This window comes from Aegilops tauschii, chromosome 5 (genome assembly GCF_002575655.3).
Source record: "Aegilops tauschii subsp. strangulata cultivar AL8/78 chromosome 5, Aet v6.0, whole genome shotgun sequence".
Lineage (NCBI taxonomy): Eukaryota > Viridiplantae > Streptophyta > Magnoliopsida > Poales > Poaceae > Aegilops > Aegilops tauschii.
The window spans coordinates 337681549-337703316 of NC_053039.3; the positions used below are offsets into that span (position 1 = coordinate 337681549).

At 43.3% G+C, this 21768-nt stretch overlaps 1 protein-coding gene and 1 pseudogene across 1 annotated transcript; one reads left to right on the forward strand and one right to left on the reverse strand.

Annotated features, from left to right (window-relative positions):
* The first annotated feature begins 10811 nt into the window (after positions 1–10811).
* Positions 10812–14118, forward strand: LOC109766908 (F-box/FBD/LRR-repeat protein At1g13570-like; annotated as a pseudogene).
* Positions 14119–19617: 5499 nt separating this feature from the next.
* LOC141022835 (uncharacterized) lies at positions 19618–20085 on the reverse strand. Its single transcript, XM_073499104.1, has one exon. The coding sequence runs from the start codon at positions 20083–20085 to the stop codon at positions 19618–19620; it is 468 nt and encodes a 155-aa protein (XP_073355205.1).
* Positions 20086–21768: the final 1683 nt, after the last annotated feature.

Genomic DNA, 21768 nt, shown 5'->3' on the forward strand with positions numbered 1-21768 from the left:
GTGCTTATCTGTGGTGACAATGGGATATCACGTGATCCACTTGATGTATGTTTTGGTGATCAACTTGCGGGTTCCGTAATCTCATAACTTATGCATAGGGGTTGGCACACGTTTTCATCTTGACTCTCCAGTAGAAACTTTGGGGCACTCTTTGAAGTTCTTTGTGTTGGTTTGAATAGATGAATCTGAGATTGTGTGATGCATATCGTATAATCATACCCACGGATACTTGAGGTGACATTGGAGTATCTAGGTGACATTAGGGTTTTGGTTGATTTGTGTCTTAAGGTGTTATTCTAGTACGAACTCTATGATAGATCGAACGGAAAGAATAGCTTCGTGTTATTTTACTACAGACTCTTGAATAGATCGATCCGAAAGAATAACTTTGAGGTGGTTTCGTACCCTACCATAATCTCTTCGTTTGTTCTCCGCTATTAGTGACTTTGGAGGGACTCTTTGTTGCATGTTGAGGGATAGTTATATGATCCAATTATGTTATTATCGTTGAGAGAACTTGCACTAGTGAAAGTATGAACCCTAGGCCTTGTTTCAACGCATTGCAATACCGTTCGTGCTCACTTTTATCACTTGCTACCTTGCTGTTTTTATATTTTCATATTACAAAAACCTATATCTATCATCCATATTGCACTTGTATCACCATCTCTTCGCCGAACTAGTGCACCTATACAATTTACCATTATATTGGGTCTGTTGGGGACACAAGAGACTCTTTGTTATTTGGTTGCAGGGTTGTTTGAGAGAGACCATCTTCAACCTATGCCTCCCACGGATTGATAAACCTTAGGTCATCCACTTGAGGGAAATTTGCTACTGTCCTACAAACCTCTGCACTTGGAGGCCCAACAACGTCTACAAGAAGAAGGTTGTGTAGTAGACATCAAGCTCTTTTCTGGCGCCGTTGCCGGGGAGGTGAGTGCTTGAAGGTATATCTTTAGATCTTGCAATCGAATCTTTTTGTTTCTTGTTTTATCACTAGTTTAGTTTTACAAAAAAATGGAATTGAGTTTGTCTCATACGCTTCATCTTTTTAATATCTTTCGTAAGTATGATGAAAAGGAAAATTGTGCTCAAGTGCTAGAAGAAGAAATCTACAAAATGTTTGGTACTAAATCTTTGAACGATGAGCATGATTGCAATGTTGTTAGTATGAATTCCTTGAATATCCATAATACTAATGATGAGTGCACTGGTCATGATGAAAACATCTCTTATAAGCATGTTGATTTTTGTGGAGTGTATTGGGTTTGCAAGTACACACCAAATAGGGAAGATAGATATTGCAAGAGGCATAAGCATTTAGAAACTAAATTTTTGCAAGAAAGTCTTGATGTTTGTGCTGAAAAATTCAATATTTTTCGCGATCCTTGTGAACTTTGCAATGAACATGGTCATTTAAATCTCCAATGCGAATTGTTTCATGACCGAATAGTGTCCAAAAATTGTGATAATTTGATTACCCTTGAGCATCATAAAGAGCTTAGTCTTGTTTTGGGGTATGAAGAAATGAAACGTATAACTGAGGGTATTCCAAAATTTAATCTTGATAGATTTCTTGATTTTGATCTAGAGAAGATTTATATGTATTGTGCAGTGAATTGCATTGAAAATCCTTATATTGCCAATTACATAAAGAAAAGAAAGCAAATAGAAGATGAAGGGAACACTAATGAAAGGGAAGAGACTTCCCAATATCCTCCTATTATTTCTTATGATGAATCAGGTAACGAGGAGGAGCTTTCTATTCAACTAATCTCATCAATAAGGAGCTCAGAGAAGAAGGTTGAACCCACATATAATGTGAAGAAGAAAAAGAAAAGACGGAGCAACAAAGGTGGAAAGGTATCTCCCTCAAATGATGTTGCTCCTACTACTCATTGTGATGATGATAGTTGCCATACTATTGGTGCTATCCATACTATTAATGATGAGAGTGATTATGCTTATGATATGAAAAGGCCCAAGCTTGGGGAGGCTATGTTTGATGAGAATGACATATTTGAGAATATATTTTCTGCAATTAATGTTTGTCCCAAGCTTGGGGATGCTACGTTTAATGAAGATGATATTTTTAGCCTCCCAAGTTTTGATATGCAAAGTTGTTATGATGATAGCATGCCTCTTACCTATGATGATTATATTGATGAAAGTGGGTTTGGAAGAGTGTCAACTTTAGGAAGTAATTATCCCACTATTTTGGAGGATGTTGAATCTTATTGTGATAATTATGAAAGTGGATTTGGAGAGGTCATGACTTTATTTAGTGATGAGTCCACTATCTTGGAAGAGGTTTCAATTGATTATGATGAGAACAAAGTTGCTACTTATGATGATTATTGTGATGAAACTTATGCTATAAAAGTAGTGATGATTATATTTATAAAACTTGTCATGATTATGATTACCCTTTTTCTGAACATTACTCTTTTAATGTGGAAACATTTTTTAGTATTCGAGTCTCTTATGATACTCCCACTATTCTAAATAAGAAGAATTTTGCTTATGTGGAGAGTAGTAAATTTTCTATGCTTGTAGATCATGAAAAGAATGCTTTAGGTGCTGGTTATATTGTTGAATTCATTCATGATGCTACTGAAAATTATTATGAGGGAGGAACATATGCTTGTAGGAATTGCAATAATATCAAGTTTCCTCTCTATGTGTTGAAAATCTTGAAGCTATGCTTGTTTTACCTTCCTATGCTAGTTGATTATTGTTCTCATAAGTTGTTTGCTCACAAAATCCCTATGAATAGGAAGAAGGTTAGACTTAAATGTGCTAGTCATATGCTTCATGATGCTCCCATTATGTTTCAATTCTTATCCTTTATGTGAGCATCATTGAAATCATCATGCCTAGCTAGGGGCGTTAAACGTTAGCGCTTGTTGGGTGGCAACCCAATTTTATTTTTATTCCTTGATTGTTCTCCTGTTTAGTAATAAATAATTCATCTAGCCTCTGGTTAGATGTGGTTTTATGTTTTAATTAGTGTTTGTGCCAAATAAGACCTATAGGATCTTCTTGGATGATAATTATTTGATCTTGCTGAAAAAGACAGAAACTTTCTGCTCACGAAAACAATTGTTAAAAATTACCAGAAAGTGATAAAATACTGATTTCAATTGCAGTAGATCAATAATCAAATTATCTAGGTCTTCCTATTTTGGCAGATTTTTCTGAGTTCCATAAGTTTGAGTTTGATGCAGATTACTACAGACTGTTCTGTTTTTGACAGATTATGTTTTCAATGTGTTGTTTGCTTATTTTGATGAATCTATGAGTAGTATCGGAGGGTATGAACCATAGAGAAGTCGGAATAAATTAGATATTACACCAATAAGAATTTAGAATGAGTTCACAACAGTACCTAAATGGTGATTTATTTTCTTATACTAACGGAGCTTACGAGTTTTCTGTTAAGTTTTGTGTTGTGAAGTTTTCAAGTTTTGGGTAAAGATACGATGGACTATGGAATAAGGAGTGGAAAGAGCCTAAGCTTGGGGGTGCCCAAGGCACCCCAAGGTAATATTCAAGGACAACCAAGAGCTTAAGCTTGGGGATGCCCCGGATGGCATCCCCTCTTTCGTCTTCGTTCATCGGTAACTTTACTTGGAGCTATATTTTTATTCACCACATGATATGTGTTTTGCTTGGAGCATCATTTTGTTTTCTTTTGTTTTGCTTGCTGTTTGAATAAAATACCAAGATCTGAAATTCTTAAGTGAGAGAGAGTCTTCACATAGCTACATAATTATTTAACTACTCATTGATCTTCACTTATATCCTTTTGGAGTAGTTTGTCATTTACTCGTGTGCTTCACTTATATCCTATGAGTAAATGGTTGAATGAGTTGAATGTCATAAATCTGAAATTATATATGTTTCATATGCTTACCCCATTGGGAGTAATGACTTCACATCTAAGAAGTAGAGGTGGTAAATTTATTGAAGGTTAGCAAACATTGTATTGGTCATTTGAACAATTCATAAAAGAATATTGAAGGAAGAGAGATTTCACATATAAATATACTATCTTGGACATCTTCTATGATTGTGAGCCCCATTAATTATTTTCATACCTGAGCAAATTAGTTGAAATTGGACAAGGAAGACAACATAATGAGTTATGCTTGGGTATATTTGTATAGAAGTTATATTGTTATAGATCCTTCAACATGTGGTGCTTGCTATTTAGAATCCTTTGCTAGCCAAAATTTCTGTACTAAGCGGGAATACTGCTTGTGCATCCAAAATCCTTGAACCAAGTTTCTGCCATGAGTGTCCACCATATCTACCTATAGGCGGTATTTACCTGCCGTTCCAAGTAAATTTGCATGTGCCAAACTCTAAACCTTCAAATAATAATCTGTTTTGTATGCCCGAATCGCTCATGTAGCGACTAGGGGCTGTCAGTATCTTCCATGCTAGGTGGGTTATTCTCACGATGAGTGGACTCCGCTCATCCTTCACGAGAAAATGGCTGGTAATTGGGATGCCTAGTCCTATGATCAAAAGATCAAAAACAAAATCGCAAATAAATTAAACAAAACTTCCCCAGGAATGTTGATAGTTGCACGACACCCGTTGTTTCGGACAAGCCGTGGAGTGTGATTGTTGGTGGAGGGGGAGTAAAATCTTTACCATTCTGTTTGGGAACCGCCTATAATGTGTGTAGCATGGAAGATATTGGGAACTCTTGGTTGTTATGTTGACAATGAAAGCATACCTCTCAAAATTATTTTCATCTCTGTTTTAAAAGCTTCGAGCTCTGGCACCTCTGCAAATCCCTGCTTCCCTCTGCGAAGGGCCTATCTTTTACTTTTATGCAAGAGTCAGTAGTATTCCTTCTCATTCCAACCTACTCTTTAGTTGGCAAGCATCATGTGATGGAAGATCCAAGCATATATGGCCATTCAAATATATTTGATCATGAATTATTATTGTTGACAATTATCTATATGATAAGTAAGTTGGGAGGCAAAACATTAAGCCCCTATCTTTCTCTGTGTTCGATGGATGCTATTTGTTCTAAAAATATGCTTTGAGTGGTAGCAATCATGGAAGACTATATGATAGTTGAGTATGTGGGATTTGCTAAATCAAAGCTCTGACATAGACCCTTCCTGAAAATAAGATGAATTGCAATTGTTTGATGACTGAGAACATAGTTTGCTAGTTTTCAAGAAAGTTTATGGTCTATGCTTTAACATGTGAATAGCTTGTTACTTAGAAGTTTTATGAATTGAGCTACTGTTATGACATATAATGATGCTAAAAAGGTGATTGAAATTATCATTGATCAAACTTGTGCACCTACTAGCACTCACACTTCATAAATTATTTCTTTTATCATTTACCTACTTGAGGACGAGCAGGAATTAAGCTTGGGGATGCTGATACGTCTCCAACGTATCTATAATTTATAAAGCATTCATGCTATTATTATCTGTTTTGGATGTTTATGGGCTTTATTATACACTTTTATATTTTTTTGGGACTAACCTATTAACCGGAGGCCCAACCCATATTGCTGTTTTCTTGCCTATTTCAGTGTTTCGAAGAAAAGGAATATCAAACGGAGTACAAACGGAATGAAACATTTGGGAGAGTTATTTTTGGAACGGAAGCAATCCAGGGGACTTGGAGTGCACGTAAGGGAAGCAACGAGGAAGCCACGCGGCAGGGAGGCGCGCCCTACCCCCTGGGCGCGCCCCCCACCCTCGTGGGCCCCTCGTGGCTCCCCTGACCGACTTCTTTCGCCTATATATATCCATATACCCTAAAAACACCGAAGAACAGAATAGATCGGGAGTTCCACCGCCGCAAGCCTCTGTAGCCACCAAAAACCAATCGGGACCCTGTTCCGGCACCCTGCCGGAGGGGGGACCCCTCACCGGTGGCCATCTTCATCATCCCGTCGCTCTCCATGACGGGGAGGGAGTAGTTCACCCTCGGGGCTGAGGGTATGTACCAGTAGCTATGTGTTTGGTCTCTCTCTCTCTCTCTCTCTCTCTCTCTCTCTCGTTCTTGAGGTGATACGATCTTGATGTATCGCGAGCTTTGCTATTGTAGTTGGATCTTATGATGTTTCTCCCCCTCTACTCTCTTGTAATGGATTGAGTTTTCCCTTTGAAGTTATCTTATCAGATTGAGTCTTTAAGGATTTGAGAACACTTGATGTATGTCTTGCATGTGCTTATCTGTGGTGACAATGGGATATCACGTGATCCACTTGATGTATGTTTTGGTGATCAACTTGCGGGTTCCGTAATCTCGTGAACTTATGCATAGGGGTTGGCACACGTTTTCGTCTTGACTCTCCGGTAGAAACTTTGGGGCACTCTTTGAAGTTCTTTGTGTTGGTTTGAATAGATGAATCTGAGATTGTGTGATGCATATCGTATAATCATACCCACAGATACTTGAGGTGACATTGGAGTATCTAGGTGACATTAGGGTTTTGGTTGATTTGTGTCTTAAGGTGTTATTCTAGTACGAGCTCTATGATAGATTGAACGGAAAGAATAGCTTCGTGTTATTTTACTACAGACTCTTGAATAGATCGATCCAAAAGAATAACTTTGAGGTGGTTTCGTACCCTACCATAATCTCTTCGTTTGTTCTCCGCTATTAGTGACTTTGGAGTGACTCTTTGTTGCATGTTGAGGGATAGTTATATGATCCAATTATGTTATTATCGTTGAGAGAACTTGCACTAGTGAAAGTATGAACCCTAGGCCTTGTTTCAACGCATTGCAATACCGTTCGTGCTCACTTTTATCACTTGCTACCTTGTTGTTTTTTGTATTTTCAGATTACAAAAACCTATATCTATCATCCATATTGCACTTGTATCACCATCTCTTCGCCGAACTAGTGCACCTATACAATTTACTATTGTATTGGGTGTGTTGGGGACACAAGAGACTCTTTGTTATTTGGTTGCAGGGTTGTTTGAGAGAGACCATCTTCAACCTACGCCTCCCACAGATTGATAAACCTTAGGTCATCCACTTGAGGGAAATTTGCTACTATCCTACAAACCTCTGCACTTGGAGGCCCAACAACGTCTACAAGAAGAAGGTTGTGTAGTAGGCATCATCCACTCTCCCGCAACCCGCTGTACCCTCTACTTGAACATGGTGCTTTATGCTTCATATTATTATCCAATGATGTGTTGCCATCCTATGATGTCTGAGTAGATTTTCGTTGTCCTATCGGTAATTGGTGAATTGCTATGATTGGTTTAATTTGCTTGTGGTTATGTTGCTGTCCTTTGGTGCCCATCATATGAGCGCGCGCGTGGATCACACCATAGGGTTAGTTGTATGTTGATAGGACTATGTATTGGAGGGCAAGAGTGACAGAAGCTTCAACCTAGCATAGAAATTGATGCATACGGGATTGAAGGGGGACCAATATATCTTAATGCTATGGTTGGGTTTTACCTTAATGAACGTAGTAGTTGCGGATGCTTGCTAATAGTTTCAATCATAAGTGCATAGAATTCCAAGTCAGGGATGACATGCTAGCAGTGGCCTCTCCCACATAAAACTTGCTATCGGTCTACTAAAGTAGTCAATTTCTTAGGGACAATTTCGCAACTCCTACCACCACTTTTCCACACTCGCTATACTAACTTTATTGTGTCTTTATCTAAACAGCCCCTAGTTTTTTATGTACGTGCTCTTTATATTCTTGCAAACCTATCCAACAACACCTACAAAGTACTTCTAGTTTCATACTTGTTCTAGGTAAAGCGAACGTTAAGCGTGCATAGAGTTGTATCGGTGGTCGATAGAACTTGAGGGAATATTTGTTCTACCTTTAGCTCCTCGTTGGGTTCGACACTCTTACTTATCGAAAGAGGCTACAATTGATCCTCTATGCTTGTGGGTTATCACGTAACTGGGTGATTATAAAGATGCTCTACAGGTGTCTCCGAAGGTGTTTGTTGGGTTGGCATAGATCGAGATTAGGATTTGTCACTCTGAGTATCGGAGAGGTATCTCTGGGCCCTCTCGGTAATGCACATCATGATAAGCCTTGCAAGCAATGTGACTAATGAGTTAGTTGCGGGGTGATGCATTACGGAACGAGTAAAGAGACTTGCTGGTAACGAGATTGAACTAGGTATGAGGATATCGACGATCGAATCTCGGGCAAGTAACATACCGATGACAAAGGGAATGACGTATGTTGTCATTGCGGTTTGACCGATAAAGATCTTCGTAGAATATGTAGGAACCAATATGAGCATCCAGGTTCTGCTGTTGGTTATTGATCAGAGATGTGTCTCGGTCATTTCTACATAGTTCTCGAACCCGTAGGGTCCGCACACTTAACATTCAATGACGATTTGTATTATGAGTTATGTGTTTTGGTGACTGAAGATTGTTGGAGTCCCGGATAAGGTCACAGACATGACGAGGAGTCTCGAAATGGTCGAGAGGTAAAGATTGATATATTGGACGATGGTATTCGGCACCGGAATGGTTTCGGAGTGGTTCGGGTATTTTTTGAAGTACCGAGGGGTTACCGGAACCCCTCGGGGAAAGTAATGGGCCTACATGGGCCATAGGGGAGAGGGGAGGCAGCCCACAAGGGGTGGTTGCGCCCCCCTCCCATGGGGAGTCTGAATTGGACTAGGGGAGGGGGCGCGCCCCCCTTTCCTTCTCCTCTTCCCTCTCCCTTCCCCTTTTCCCCCTCCATGAGAAGGAATAAGAGGGGGGGGGGGCGAATCCTACTAGGACTGGGAGTCCTAGTAGTGTCCCCCCTCATGGCGCGCCCCCTAGAGCCGACCTCCTCCCTCTCCCTCCTTTATATACGTGGGCAGGGCACCCCTTGGAGACACACCAAATGTTTCAAGCCGTGTGCGGCGTCTCCCTCCACGGTTTACTCACGCGGTCATATTCACGTAGTGCTTAGGCGAAGCGCACACGGATCACATCACCATCACCGTCACCACGCCGTCGTGCTGACGAAACTCTCCCTCGACACTTTGCTGGATCAAGAGTTCGAGGTACGTCATCGAGCTGAACGTGTGCCGAACTCAAAGGTGTCGTACGTTTGGTACTTGATCAGTTGGATCACGAAGACGTTCGACTACATCAACCGCGTTAACCTAACGCTTCCGCTTTCGGTCTACGAGGGTACGTGGATACACTCTCCCCTCTCATTGCTATGCATCTCCTTGATAGATCTTGCGTGATTATAGGAAGTTTTTTGAAATTGCATGCTACGTTCCCCAACACCCATTGCATGCCAAATCATCCTACCACCGCTAGAAAGAGAGCTTAAAAAACACCGCCGATGCTGACCTTATTTAGCGCTCCAAAGTACCCAACAAGGTCAAGATCTTGGGGTGGCTCTTGTTCAAAAATAGACTCACCACTAGGGCGCACTTGCACCGAGAAAACATCATATAGTCAGATGTCTGCCATGCTACGACTGTCTGCTCGAAGACACTTTGCACGTCTTCACTGCCATGACCAATGGCCTCTGCAGTTTGGGACCAACTCGGCCTTCTTCAACACCTCTTAATCCAAGGCATATGGGCCTCCCTAACCCGGCGACGCTAGTTGATGCGTCTTGGCCTTTCGTGACCCTCACCATTCCCTGGAAGTTGTGCGATTCTCACAATGTGTGTCTTTCGGAGAGATAACCACACTTTTGGTGTAACTATTAGGAAGATTGTATTAGAGTTTATAACTTGGACTTATAGGTTCAAGTAACCTTCTCAAAAGGTGGTTGTGCATCGGCACACACCCCCTTGTAACTCTAAACTTTGGTTTATTCCTTGAACAATCTCTACTATTATCTACTCCCCCAGTGACTTATTATAACGCTTTTTGACACTGTTATAGTGTTAAAAAACGTCTTGACACAGTTATAGTGTCAAAAAAGTTTTATATTAAGTTACAGAGGGTGTACTATTATATCAAATGAGAGCTGACATGTTTATTTCCTCGCCTTATGGGTTCTCTCAAATCAAGTATTACCAAAAAAAACTTTATTTCATAGTTTTAAATAATGGGCTATGCTAAATAGCGATACTCGGTTCAAACGATTATAGTCTGCTATATTCTGTAATTTTAAGGACAATTGTATGTACCAAAATATAAGGCGTTTTTAGGCTAGTTTAGCCTAAAAATGTCTTATATTTTGATACGAATGGAGTACCATTTAGCGGCACACTGCCCAAACCACTGTAGCGCGACTATAGTTGTACTAGTTGGTTATTCAAAACTTTGAGTTTATTTGCATTCCTATTCAATACACATAATTAAATCAAAATCTTAACTAAATAAAAAAATTCCTTGTCTTCCCTGTTTATATCCATACTTAGTAAGGGGCTCGCCGTCAGTTTAGCTACATGTCAGCCGGTTGATTTTCGAATTCGGGGTTAGTCGATTTTTGAATGAAGGAAGGGGCTCGCCGTCATCACCCCCCATTATCTATCTTAGGGTTCAGGATGGGGCAGTGGTGGACGACGATGGAGGGGCGGTGGTGGGGCTTCGTCGAAGAAAAAACTCGACGCGAGGGAGGGGGGCTAGAGGGATGGCCAGGGGTGGCGGTAGACCGACGGTGAGGGTGGTTCAGGAAAGGACGGGGCGGTCGTGGGAGCGCCGCTGGCCGATAGGGGGCGGCGGTTAGGCCGGTGGTAGCTGGCGGTGGGAGGAAGGAGATGTGCGGGAGGTTGAAGAAAGGCTGTGGGCCGTCGATTTCGCATCCGATGGTTCACAAAATCGACTGGCCTTAATTTCTTTTTCAACTGACTGTCTAGGCACGCCCTTATTTTATTTTTTAGAAAAAACAGGCCCGAAGCAAATGCTCCGCCTCAAACCCTAGAACCGCGCTGCCGCGCGATCACCCGGTGAAAATGGCGCCGCTGCGCCATGGCCTGGTGGAAACGGCGCCGCCACGCGACCACGGGAAGAAGCGCCGGGGCCGGGTGAAGGAGGCCGCACTGGCGGAGGCGGACGCCCTGATCTCCCTGCCCCCGGACGCCGTCGACAGCATCCTCGTCCGTCTCGACATCCGCGACGCCGTCCGCACGTCGGTGCTCTCCCGCACCTGGCGACACCGATGGGAGGCCCTCCCATCCCTCGACCTCCATTTCCCCTGCCTCGGAGGCGATGAGGGCGCGCCGGCGGGGCTGGGGGCCCTCGACGGCATCCTCCTCCGCTGCCCCGCCCGCGTCCGGCTCTTCCACGCGGAGCTCGACGGGCCCTACGCAGGCCGCGTCCACGACTGGCTCTTCGTCCTCGCCCGCAGGGGTGTCGAGATCCTGGACCTCAGCTTCAACGACACGTTCCCCACCCTCCCCTCCTCCGTCTTCTCCTGCAGCTGGCTCACCTCCCTCAGTCTCTTCGGCTGCGCCATTCCGCTCCTACCCGCGGGCTTCGTGGCCTTCCCGGAGCTTAGGAAATTAACTCTCGCAAACGTCCACTTACAGGACTATGGGGAGTACCACTTGAGGAGATCATTAGGACATCCCCGTTGCTCGACTATCTGGTACTTACAGATGTTTTCATCGGTGGCGAGTACATCAGAGAATGGGTGATTCGGGCGCCCAATCTCAGGCACTTGACGATTTGTTCAGAGAACTATTATGGCTGGATCCTCAAGGACTTGACATGCCTGAATTCCGCAGTCATCGATTGGTGGGACAATGTTGTTTACCACGATTTTGCCAAGTTTCTTCACGGGCTTGTTCAAGTTAGGAAGCTTTTGGTCGTCTCATTCAACGCACCGGTAAATGCTTATGTCCCCAGTTGCTTATTTTATCTTTTGAGTCTCTTGTTTCGCGGAATCAATCCGAAACTAGTTAAAATGCCCTTCATTGGAATATGGGGAGTTTTTTTTCTTTAATCTGTCCGAAAAGCTAGGTTGCCGCAGCTGTGCTGATATCATTAGGCAACCATATTAGAGTACACAAAACAGAGTACAAATAGCTTTGCCCTAACTGGCCTCAAGCCCACAAGGTTGATTACTTACGAAACATAATGCAACAAAGGGGGAAAATGGCCTAATCATTATCTGTATGTCCTTGGATGCTCTAAAAACCCCGCGATCTTGGTACTCCATTTTGAAAGTGCAAGTTTTTTTCCTCCCCAGATGAGCCAACATATGTAGGCCTCTGTACTGTTGAAATGATTTCCTGTCTGCCCCTTGGGCTTGGCTTCTTTCAGCCTAGCTGCGACCAATCTACTAATTAATTTCTTCCGGGTTATATACTTATATCATGTCTTTGTACATGCATTGTCCCACAGACATGGTTCATATTAACCTTCATATATTATTTATTTTCATCTCGGTGTTTTATTATTCCAATTCCCAACTTGATAAATGAGGCTGATGCATATTTTTCCTTTTTCGTTTGCAAAATGTATTGATTTGTGTGGTTTAGGGTGTGCTGAACCTTTGAACATTTATGATCTCTTTTCTATTTATATAGAAACAATATCTGTCCCTTCGTTTGCATTGCTCCTAGATTCTAGAGATGCATCCAGTTTAAGTCCTGATATTATCCTCGCTCTCTCTTTGTCCTATTTTTCAGAGTGCTATGATACCGAAGATAATTCTGTGCACCTTTCACAACTTGAAGAGCTTGAAGTTGCGTATGCACTTTTGTGAGCAACCCCCTATTATGTTAGCGTTTTGCTTACTAAAGAGTGCCCCAAATCTTGAAAAGCTTAAAATAGAGGTAATCCTGATTTATGAATGTTCCCATTCATATTTCATATTAACATTGTTTAAAGGTCATTTTGGCGCTTCAGGTTAATTGTCTTTTTTACTTTTATATGTGAAGATCTATGATAAGGAGGAGCAGAAATTTGAGGCAAATGGAGAGTTTCAAAATGCATTATGGACTGATGGCATGTGTGCCAACCTTCAGGTTGTGCAGATGACCGGCATTAATTGGCGTCGAAATGAAATGTGCTTTATAGAGCTCATTCTCTCTAAAGCAAGGCTTCTTCGTGCATTGTTTATTAGCTATGGTGGGAACGTTGTGATGTCTAGTGAGGATGCTATAAATGAATTACTAACATACAAAAGGGCTTCAGCTGAAGCTCAGGTCTTATTTAAAGGTAGGGAAACTTCATTTCACACAATAAATTTCATCTTATGTATTCTCGTTGTCTATTTGAAACTATGAATGAAATGCATGAAATTATTAAATTTTAAAATTATTGTCTTATGGGTGCATTGCCCAATTCCATTAAAGTTTACGTACAAAGACCAAAGGAATACAACTGAAAAAGGATCATCAGTATTTTTGGTATTTAGCTGTTTGCAAAATTGGTGTTGTTCGCGCTTTTTTAGTTTGGTCAGTGCCTCAGCAGGGGTACAAGTGGAATGCATCATTTTCATGCATGCTTCGACATAGTAATCCTGTTGTTTTTTCTAACAAGGGCAGAATCTCCTGTTCTCTGCTGCATTTCATTGAAAACTGAAAAGCCATACTACTCCAAGCAGCTTAAACCATTGGATTCTGGATCTTGCTTAAGCGAAATCTATGTGATTGACTTAGATCGGTCTTTCGCGTAATGCATCTGATATTTTCCTCCGGGCCATGCATGCGTCTGCTGAAACTTTAAGCTGATTTGTGCCAAGTGGCGATCAGTTCCTGTATATGCAGATGTGCAATATATTTTGGTTGCATTTCCTTTATTTGATAAGCTGCATAAAGAGTGTTTCCGTTGTCATGCAGGTAAAGCAGAAGAGTACTATTAGGCCAGGACCAACTCCTGGGCATCGCTGGAGAGGTGGCTCCGACGAGACAGTTCTATCGCCTGATGCAGTGTCTTCGATCAGAGATGCAACATGCAGAGAATGGCTTCTCAAAAGGAACCAGTTCTGTTAAGAGTAAAAGGAACTGCTAGCATTTTGTGTCTTGTTCTTTCTGAAATATATTGGCGTGCCATCGGTGTTCGTCAGTGCCGACAATGAGGTTTAAGTTCATTGTCTTTGTCTAGCACTCTAGTTAGTAGTATTACTGTCGTCAGAAGACGCTTTCGAACATGTGTCTGTGTCTCGTGTGACTTGCCAGGCCTCTGAAAATGAAGCACCCTTTACATTTTGGTATTATATCCTTGTACTGGCTGTAGCAAATTTAGGCTGATGGAGAGTCCGAGGGAGTTAAGAAAAACAACACTTGCTATCCTGTTGCTACTTATGGGCGAAACATAAAGGTTGTTCATGAGCCCCCCCAGTCTTAGGCTCATATGGGCTCTGCCGACGTTATTTATAGGTACCAAGAGAAGGTTTGTTGCTCCATGGTTTCAATTTCATTGGCTGCTTGAGCCGAGGATGGCCAAACAGCCAGGTACTAACATTTGCTAAGTACTGAGAGAAACATTTGCTGAGTACTGAGAGAAACATTTGCTGATTGGGTGCGACGGAGTTAGTAGAATCAAACTATCAGGGCACGAATTTCCTCGGACTGTAAAAAAGAGGTCTAAAGAATTTGTGAAAATATGTTTCGAGATGAGAAATAGCTCAACGTATCTTTGTGTGCACCGACATGGTATTTTGCACAAAATGTACTCATGCACACAATACTCAAATCATCTATATGTTGTAACTTCTTCAAATATTTTAGATCATGAATTATTTCCCTTTAAATTACTCCCTCCTTCCCAATTAACATTGGCGTCTTTTGCATTTCGACTTCAATTACTAACTTGACCAACAAAACACAACTAATGCTCCATGAAAACCATACCCTTGAATTCGTATTAAAAAGGTTCTTAAACAATTTCTTTTAAAAACACCAAGTACTACTACGGACGCATCACCTACTGAAGACCATAGTCGTGAAGCCTCAAGATTGAGGAAGGCATCGCATGCATCTTGTTATGAATGAGAACGTCACCTTACACTGAACAAATGATCGGCCTTATTGGGACACGTAATTCGTCAAAGCTGGAGTTAATTTGATCTCTGATATGGTACAATTATCATCCAACCACAAGTACGTTTTCTCGTATGTTTTATGACACATGTCTGGTATATTATTGGTTGAATTAATGCTTAGGGCTCATTCGATTGAAGGAAACCAAGACGTTGGAATTAGGAGCAGTGCAGAAAATTTGATAGGACAACACTTGTCATCCTTAGTACTATCTTACCCTGTTCCTACGCAAAAAAATAAGTTTTGAGTGGATGTAGTTTCCTTAATTAAGAAAATACAGGAAATGAGTAATATTTTTAAGGAATTCCTATTCGCGTTCCTACAAACCAAATGCATCTATACTTTTTTTCCTTTGGAATCCTTCTCCCTATGTTTTTTCATATGGAAATCCTCCAAGCCGAATGAGGCCTTAGGGATGACATGTAAATATAGGCAAAGTGAGTAGTATATAGTTATTTATTTTTGCAATGAAAAGAGTAGTATATATCAGGTGAGCCCAATCAAACATTGCGGTGCCATGAGAGTTGGTTCATTGTTCACTTCATTTGGTTAAATATTAATTTCAATTCAACTTGACTAAATATATTTAGAACTACTGTTTACTCATATAAGCACATGCTCGTGTTGTTTTGAGGCGCTGAAATGTTTCGAAATCAGGAATCTAGGACACTCCCCGTACATATACCTCTTATATGAGTAGAATGTATAAATTGTCTTGGTTTTGGTGCTAAGAACTATATCTAGTTAAGATATGACAAGTCTCTCTTTCTTCTTAAGTGTCATGTCACGTCAGATTTTTGCTTAGTTGTCATGGTTAATATATCGTACAAGATGGAGCATTGGGACTGCCCTTATAGATACAGTGTTTCATGGAGTTCTTTCCAGGGCAAAGCCTTGGGTGGTCTTAATTTTTCATTAGAATTGTGGATTCATGGTCTTAATGTCTGATTAATACCCTTAAACTTTTTTTTTTCAAATACCCTCAAATTAATGTCTGATTAAGAATTGTGAATTCACATTTAATAGCGGTGTACTACATTTGTATTCTGATTTTTTCTAGTTTGTTAGTCCTCAAATGACATGAGAACATGTGCTTCAAAAATGTGTATGATAATCAATACTAGCTATCTTATGTATTTATTTTTATTTTTATTTTTTTGGTACTAGCTATCTTATGTAGATTGGCATCATACCAGTAAATCGTAGACAGCACACAACTCTCATCCTCAACTGTTGATTTCGTCCATACCCTTGCCCCAACGACCAGTTTGGCGCCGGGAGGCAGGAGAGACCATGAACCTTCACGCTTGCATGATGTACTGGCATAGCTTATTTGTCCTCATGCCGTTCACCAAGCGGTTGAAGGGACAACACGGTGGAACAAGTATCTCCTGCACACTCGTCATGGTGACGCGACGCTTGTAACGGTGTTTTTTTTTTTGCGAGGATAAACGGAGTTTTATTGCAAATTCATACAGTTACAGTCGAGACGCCACACATCCTCAATACAAGGAGGAACTGAGCGTAGCTAGACAGCGGTGGCTCGCTCCGTACGACTATAGTTTGCCAGACGATCAGCAACTCTATTTTGAGAACGACTAAGTTTTTGAGGAATAAACTCCCTACTATCAGCTAAGTACTTGATCTTCAATACTAAGTGGCCATAAGCTGAACGCTGGAGAGCATCCATAGACAGGCATGACAACGCTTCAGAAGAATCCGATTGTAGTATCACCAGAGCGTCGAAGTGTTCAATAGCCAGCGCCATACCTTGCATCATCGCATGTAGTTCCGCCTCGAGTGAATCATTGCAGTGAAAGACATATCGGTATGCTGCAAAAAGAATCACCCCTTCGTAGTTCCTTAGGACCATCCCGACCGCCGCAGTGCCGTCCTCCGGATGGAATGAACCATCGACGGACAGGGGCACGGAGCCTTGCGGTGGTGCCGGCCACGACATGGCAGCCGCTGAAGCTTTTTGGCGCGGCGACACCAGGGCCACCGAGGGCATCTTGCCTTTAACAATATCCTCCACTGTGAACTTGCCCGCTAGGTTAATAGATTTATAGTAGCTATCCAAGAACTCTACCGAGGCAAGCACATGAGTAGCTTCCTTGCCATGGTATATATCATTACGAATCTGCCATATCCTCCAAATCAGCATAATCACCATGTCTGCAACCACCTCAGAGCAGGAGCTGAGAAGGAACATGAGCCATTCCTTCCCATTATCAATGAGAACATCATCATTAGGTAGCGGCCATCTCCTACGCATATTAATCCACAAGGTCCTCGCCTGCGTGCAGGTAATCAGAGCATGAAAAGTAGTCTCCTCCTCTACCCCACAGAGAGGGCAGAGAGAACGTGTAGCCAAGTGCCTGTGATTTTTGCACTGTTGAGTTGCCAATGTGTCGGTGGCCACTCTCCAGGCATTGATTTTCATCTTCTGAGGTACATTGGCCGACCAAATCCGGTTCCACACTGAACGGTTTCCCTCCGGGTTCGAGCTAGATGATCCATTAGCAAAAGTGACGTTGTGATCACATGTGGCCAACTTGTACGCACTCTTTACCGTGAAAGCGCCACACTTCTCCGGGAACCAAGAGACGAAGTCGTCGCGATTGCATGGAGATGTTCTGATTTTTAGTATGTAATCCACGTCCATAGGCCAAAAGAATTCCCGTAGGCGATCCACACGCCAAGCACCGTTGTCATCAATAAAATCCGCCACCCGGTTCAGGCGACAGTTACCCTTGGGTGTAATAGGGCGAAACGTCGACGGGCGAGGGATCCAAAGGTCTCTCCACGTACAAATATCAGCTCCGTTGCCAACCCTCCAAATAAGAACTCTCTTTAGCAGGTCAAGACCATGTAAAATACCCTTTCAAACTGAAGAACCGTTGCCTGAGAAAGCCGTATCCAACAGCTGTCCCGAAGGGTAATATCTGGCCTTCATAAATCGTGCACAGAGGCTGTCCGACGTGTCTATCAAGCGCCAAGCTTGTTTGGCCAACAATGCTTGGTTAAAAGCCCTCATGTCCTTAAACCCCATGCCACCCATAGATTTAGGTAGCCTCAATCTGTCCCAGCTCATCCAGGCCATCTTCTTCTTCCCGTTTTCAACACCCCACCAATATTGACGGATCATACGAGTCAACTCGCCACAAACCGAAGCAGGGAGCTTAAAGACACTCATGACATAAGTAGGCAGGCCAAGCCTTGATCAAAATCTCCTTATTGCCAGAGGAAACATATTGCTCACTCCAATCAATGAGTTTCTTGTGTAATCGTTCCTGGATGGTTTTGAAATTTCCTTTGTGGATTCTTCCTTCCGGGACCGGAAGGCCCAAGTACTTCGGTTCAAAAACTTCTTGTGTAATCTCCAGAACAGATTTAACCTCCTGCACCACACTTGGCAAGCAATTATCTGAGAAAAGGATGGAGCACTTCGATGGGTTGATTAATTGTCCAGTCGCCGCCGTATACGTGTTCAACACACCTTTAACCAAAAGAGCTTGTTGTTCTGATGCGTGAAAAAACAGAAGGGAGTCATCCGCAAACAGAAGATGTGATATAACCGGAGCACTCCTGCATATCTTGACCCCTTGTAGTCCTTCTTCTCTCATTGACTTATTCAACAGAATAGAAAGAGCATCAGCCACAAAAAGGAAGAGGAAGGGGGATAATGGATCACCTTGGCGGAGCCCTCTCGAAGGGGAGAAGGGCTCCAACAATTTCCCATCGAATTTCACCGAGTACTTCACTGAGGTAACGCATGCCATCACGCGGGAGATCCATTGATAAGAGAATCCCCACTTAGAAAGCGCCCTCTCCAGGAAACTCCAATCCACACGGTCATAAGCCTTTGACAAATCCAGTTTATAAGCACACAACGATGGTGAATTTTCCTTGGCGGTCTGGATGTGCTGGATGCACTCAAATGCAATGATGGATTTATCAGAGATGAGCCTCCCGGGGATGAAGGCACTCTGATTTTCAGAAATAAGCTCAGTTAAGAGAGGCCGAAGCCTATTCACCATGCACTTTGACACGATCTTATACACCACATTGCACAAACTAATGGGCCGAAAATCCTTCAGCTCTCTCGGATGTGGCACTTTAGGAATTAGCACAATGGACGTGTCGTTAACCCCATTCGGCATGACACCAGTGGTAAAAAACTCCTGCACAACTGCCACTATCTCATCCTTGAGAACAGCCCAATTCCGTTGATAAAACCTGGCCGGGAAACCAGCACAACCCGGTGCTTTCAACGGACCGATTTGAAATAGCGCATTAGATATCTCCTCCTCCGTGTATTGTTGACACAAGGCCTCATTCATCTCCGCGGAGACCTTAGGGGCGATCCTGTCCAACACCTTGTTCGGATCCAAGGTCGGGTCTTTTGTAAAAACCTCCTTGAAGTAGGAGTTGGCCATCCGTTCCATCTCTGATGGTGCCACGCACCATGAACCACCAGCCTTCATAAGTTTCTAGATAAAGTTTCGCCGAGCCCGCCAAACTGCCCGGCGGTGTAAGTATTTAGTATTGCGTTCCCCTTCTTTCAACCGTGCAATACGAGACCGTTGAAGCCAAAGCATCTCTTCTCTATACAACAACTCATCTAGTTGATTCATCTTTGCCCGGATATGTGCGCAGTCCGCACCTGACAGCTAGAGATCTGCTAGCTTACCTCGCAAACTTTCTATCTCTTTCACAACATTCCCAAAGGTAGCTTTGCTCCATTGCCTCAAATCTTTCATAACTTCTTTCAATGAGAGGGCCACTGATCCCAAGTTGCCAGCTGGGCGATGCTTCGCCCAGGCCTCAGGGATGACCGTGGGGAGCTTGAAGTCCCGCTCCCACATGATCTCATAACGTGACGCAGATGGCCTGCGCCTCTGCTCCTGCACCCCTTCTAGGTTGACCAAAAGCGGGCTGTGGTCCGAGCAGAAGGTAGCTAAGTGCACAACCCGTGCCGCGGGGAAGAGATCCCGCAACGCCTCATCCACACACGCCCTATCCAGGAGCACCTGAACATTGCGATTCCCATCCTGACCGTTATTGTATGTGTAGGGGAGGCTAGAAAACCCTAGGTCCCGCAGCTCGCAAGTCTCCAAGCAGTCCCTGAACACTCCCATTTGTGTCTCTGACCGAGTCATCCTTGAGAGATGCTCGTGCTACCAGAGAGCTTCATTGAAGTTGCCACATACCACCCAAGGTTCTTGCGAGATTGCCCGCAGCCGACAAAGATGATCCCACATACGCTGACGATTTTCTACACGCAGCTCGCCATAAACAAAGGTCCCTCTCCATGAAATACCGGAACCACCATCAAGAACACGAACATCAATGAACCTGTTACACGATTCGAGCACTGTCACTGTAAGCGTCTCCTCCCAGAACAGAGCAAGATCGCCGCTCCTTCCATCACTACTAACACCGTGAAAGCCCTTTAGGCCCAGCCTCCACTTCAACTTCTCCACTTTAGTTGCATCTTGTCTAGTCTCACAGAGAAAGACTAGCTTGGGGTTATTGGCTTTTGAGAGGACCAAAACCTCACAAACTGTCCGGCGGTTCCCCCCGGCAGTTCCAAGACAAGATATTCATTGCGTCCAGCGGTCCTCCTCGCGGGAGGCCGCCGATATCTCATTATTGTTGCTATCCATGGTTACTTTCAACCTCTTGCTGCTTGAACTACTATTTGTGGGTGAGGCACCATCATTCAGATCATTGCCATTGCCATCAGTTATAGCCAACAACGCCTTCGGGGCGCCAGAGGCATCCCACGGGATAGCCCCGGCCTCATCCATGTTCAGTCTCCTCTTAGGCACATTATCAACTTCTAATCTTTCACCAGATTTCTTGACCGGGCTCGAAGTCGTATCCATGATCTCAGGATCATATGGTGCATGTTCCAGATCAGATCTTCCATCCTTACGGGTTTTGGCCTGCTTATACTCATTCCCTGTCGCCTTAGTGGGTCGTCCTTCCGGCCGTGGCTTATTGGGTGCATCTGCATAGATCCAGTCCCCAAACTTGAGAGACTTCTCATCGTGGATACCTAGGCCACATTCTTTGTGTTCATGACCAATAAGGCCACAAAACTTACAAAACCTAGCAAGTTTTTCATATCGAACCAGGTAAACCTGGCGCTCCTTAGCCCGAACAATACTGACGTACTTTGTGAGGCGCTGTCGGATATCATGTTTCACCCTAACCCTAACATAGTCACCTCGGGTGTTCCCGTTCAAACGCATCTCCATAATCTCTCCTGCATCTTTCAATAGCTTCTCCATAATATTTTGCTTACAATATGGGTCTGGTAGCTTGTGAATCTGCAGCCAAATTGAAGTATGAAAGAACTCCACCTCCTCAGCCTTACTGAAGCCGTCGTACGGGCACAAAAGCACAACCATATTGCGGAACAGCCAAGGTCCCTGCATCATGATGCGTTCCCAATCCCCCAAGCAAGATGCTTGGGCGACAAAACGATTAGGGCTAACCGGCCGAAATCTCACGTTCAACGCCGGGTTCCATGCAGCCCTCATATCCTTGTAGAAGGCCGACGGGCTGAAGTTCCTGCTTGTATGGACCCTGGCTAGGGCAAGCCATCGGACGCTCTCTTGAATCGTAGGGTCATCCTCATCGATCTCCACATCAGCAAAGTCATCATCGTTCAGATCCAGTTGTTCGAGGAAGTCACCCAGATCCGATCGTGTAGCCGCGGCGGCGGCGCCGCCACCCGTAGCGGAGTGGGAGTCGGAGAGAGTCGCCATCACCAGTTCCTGTCTCAACGCAGACACAACAGGGGCAAGGTCGGC

Bases quoted from the DNA above. Each gene is read 5' to 3' on its own strand.
- LOC141022835 (XM_073499104.1), bottom strand. From the start codon at position 20,085: ATGGGAGTGTTCAGGGACTGCTTGGAGACTTGCGAGCTGCGGGACCTA.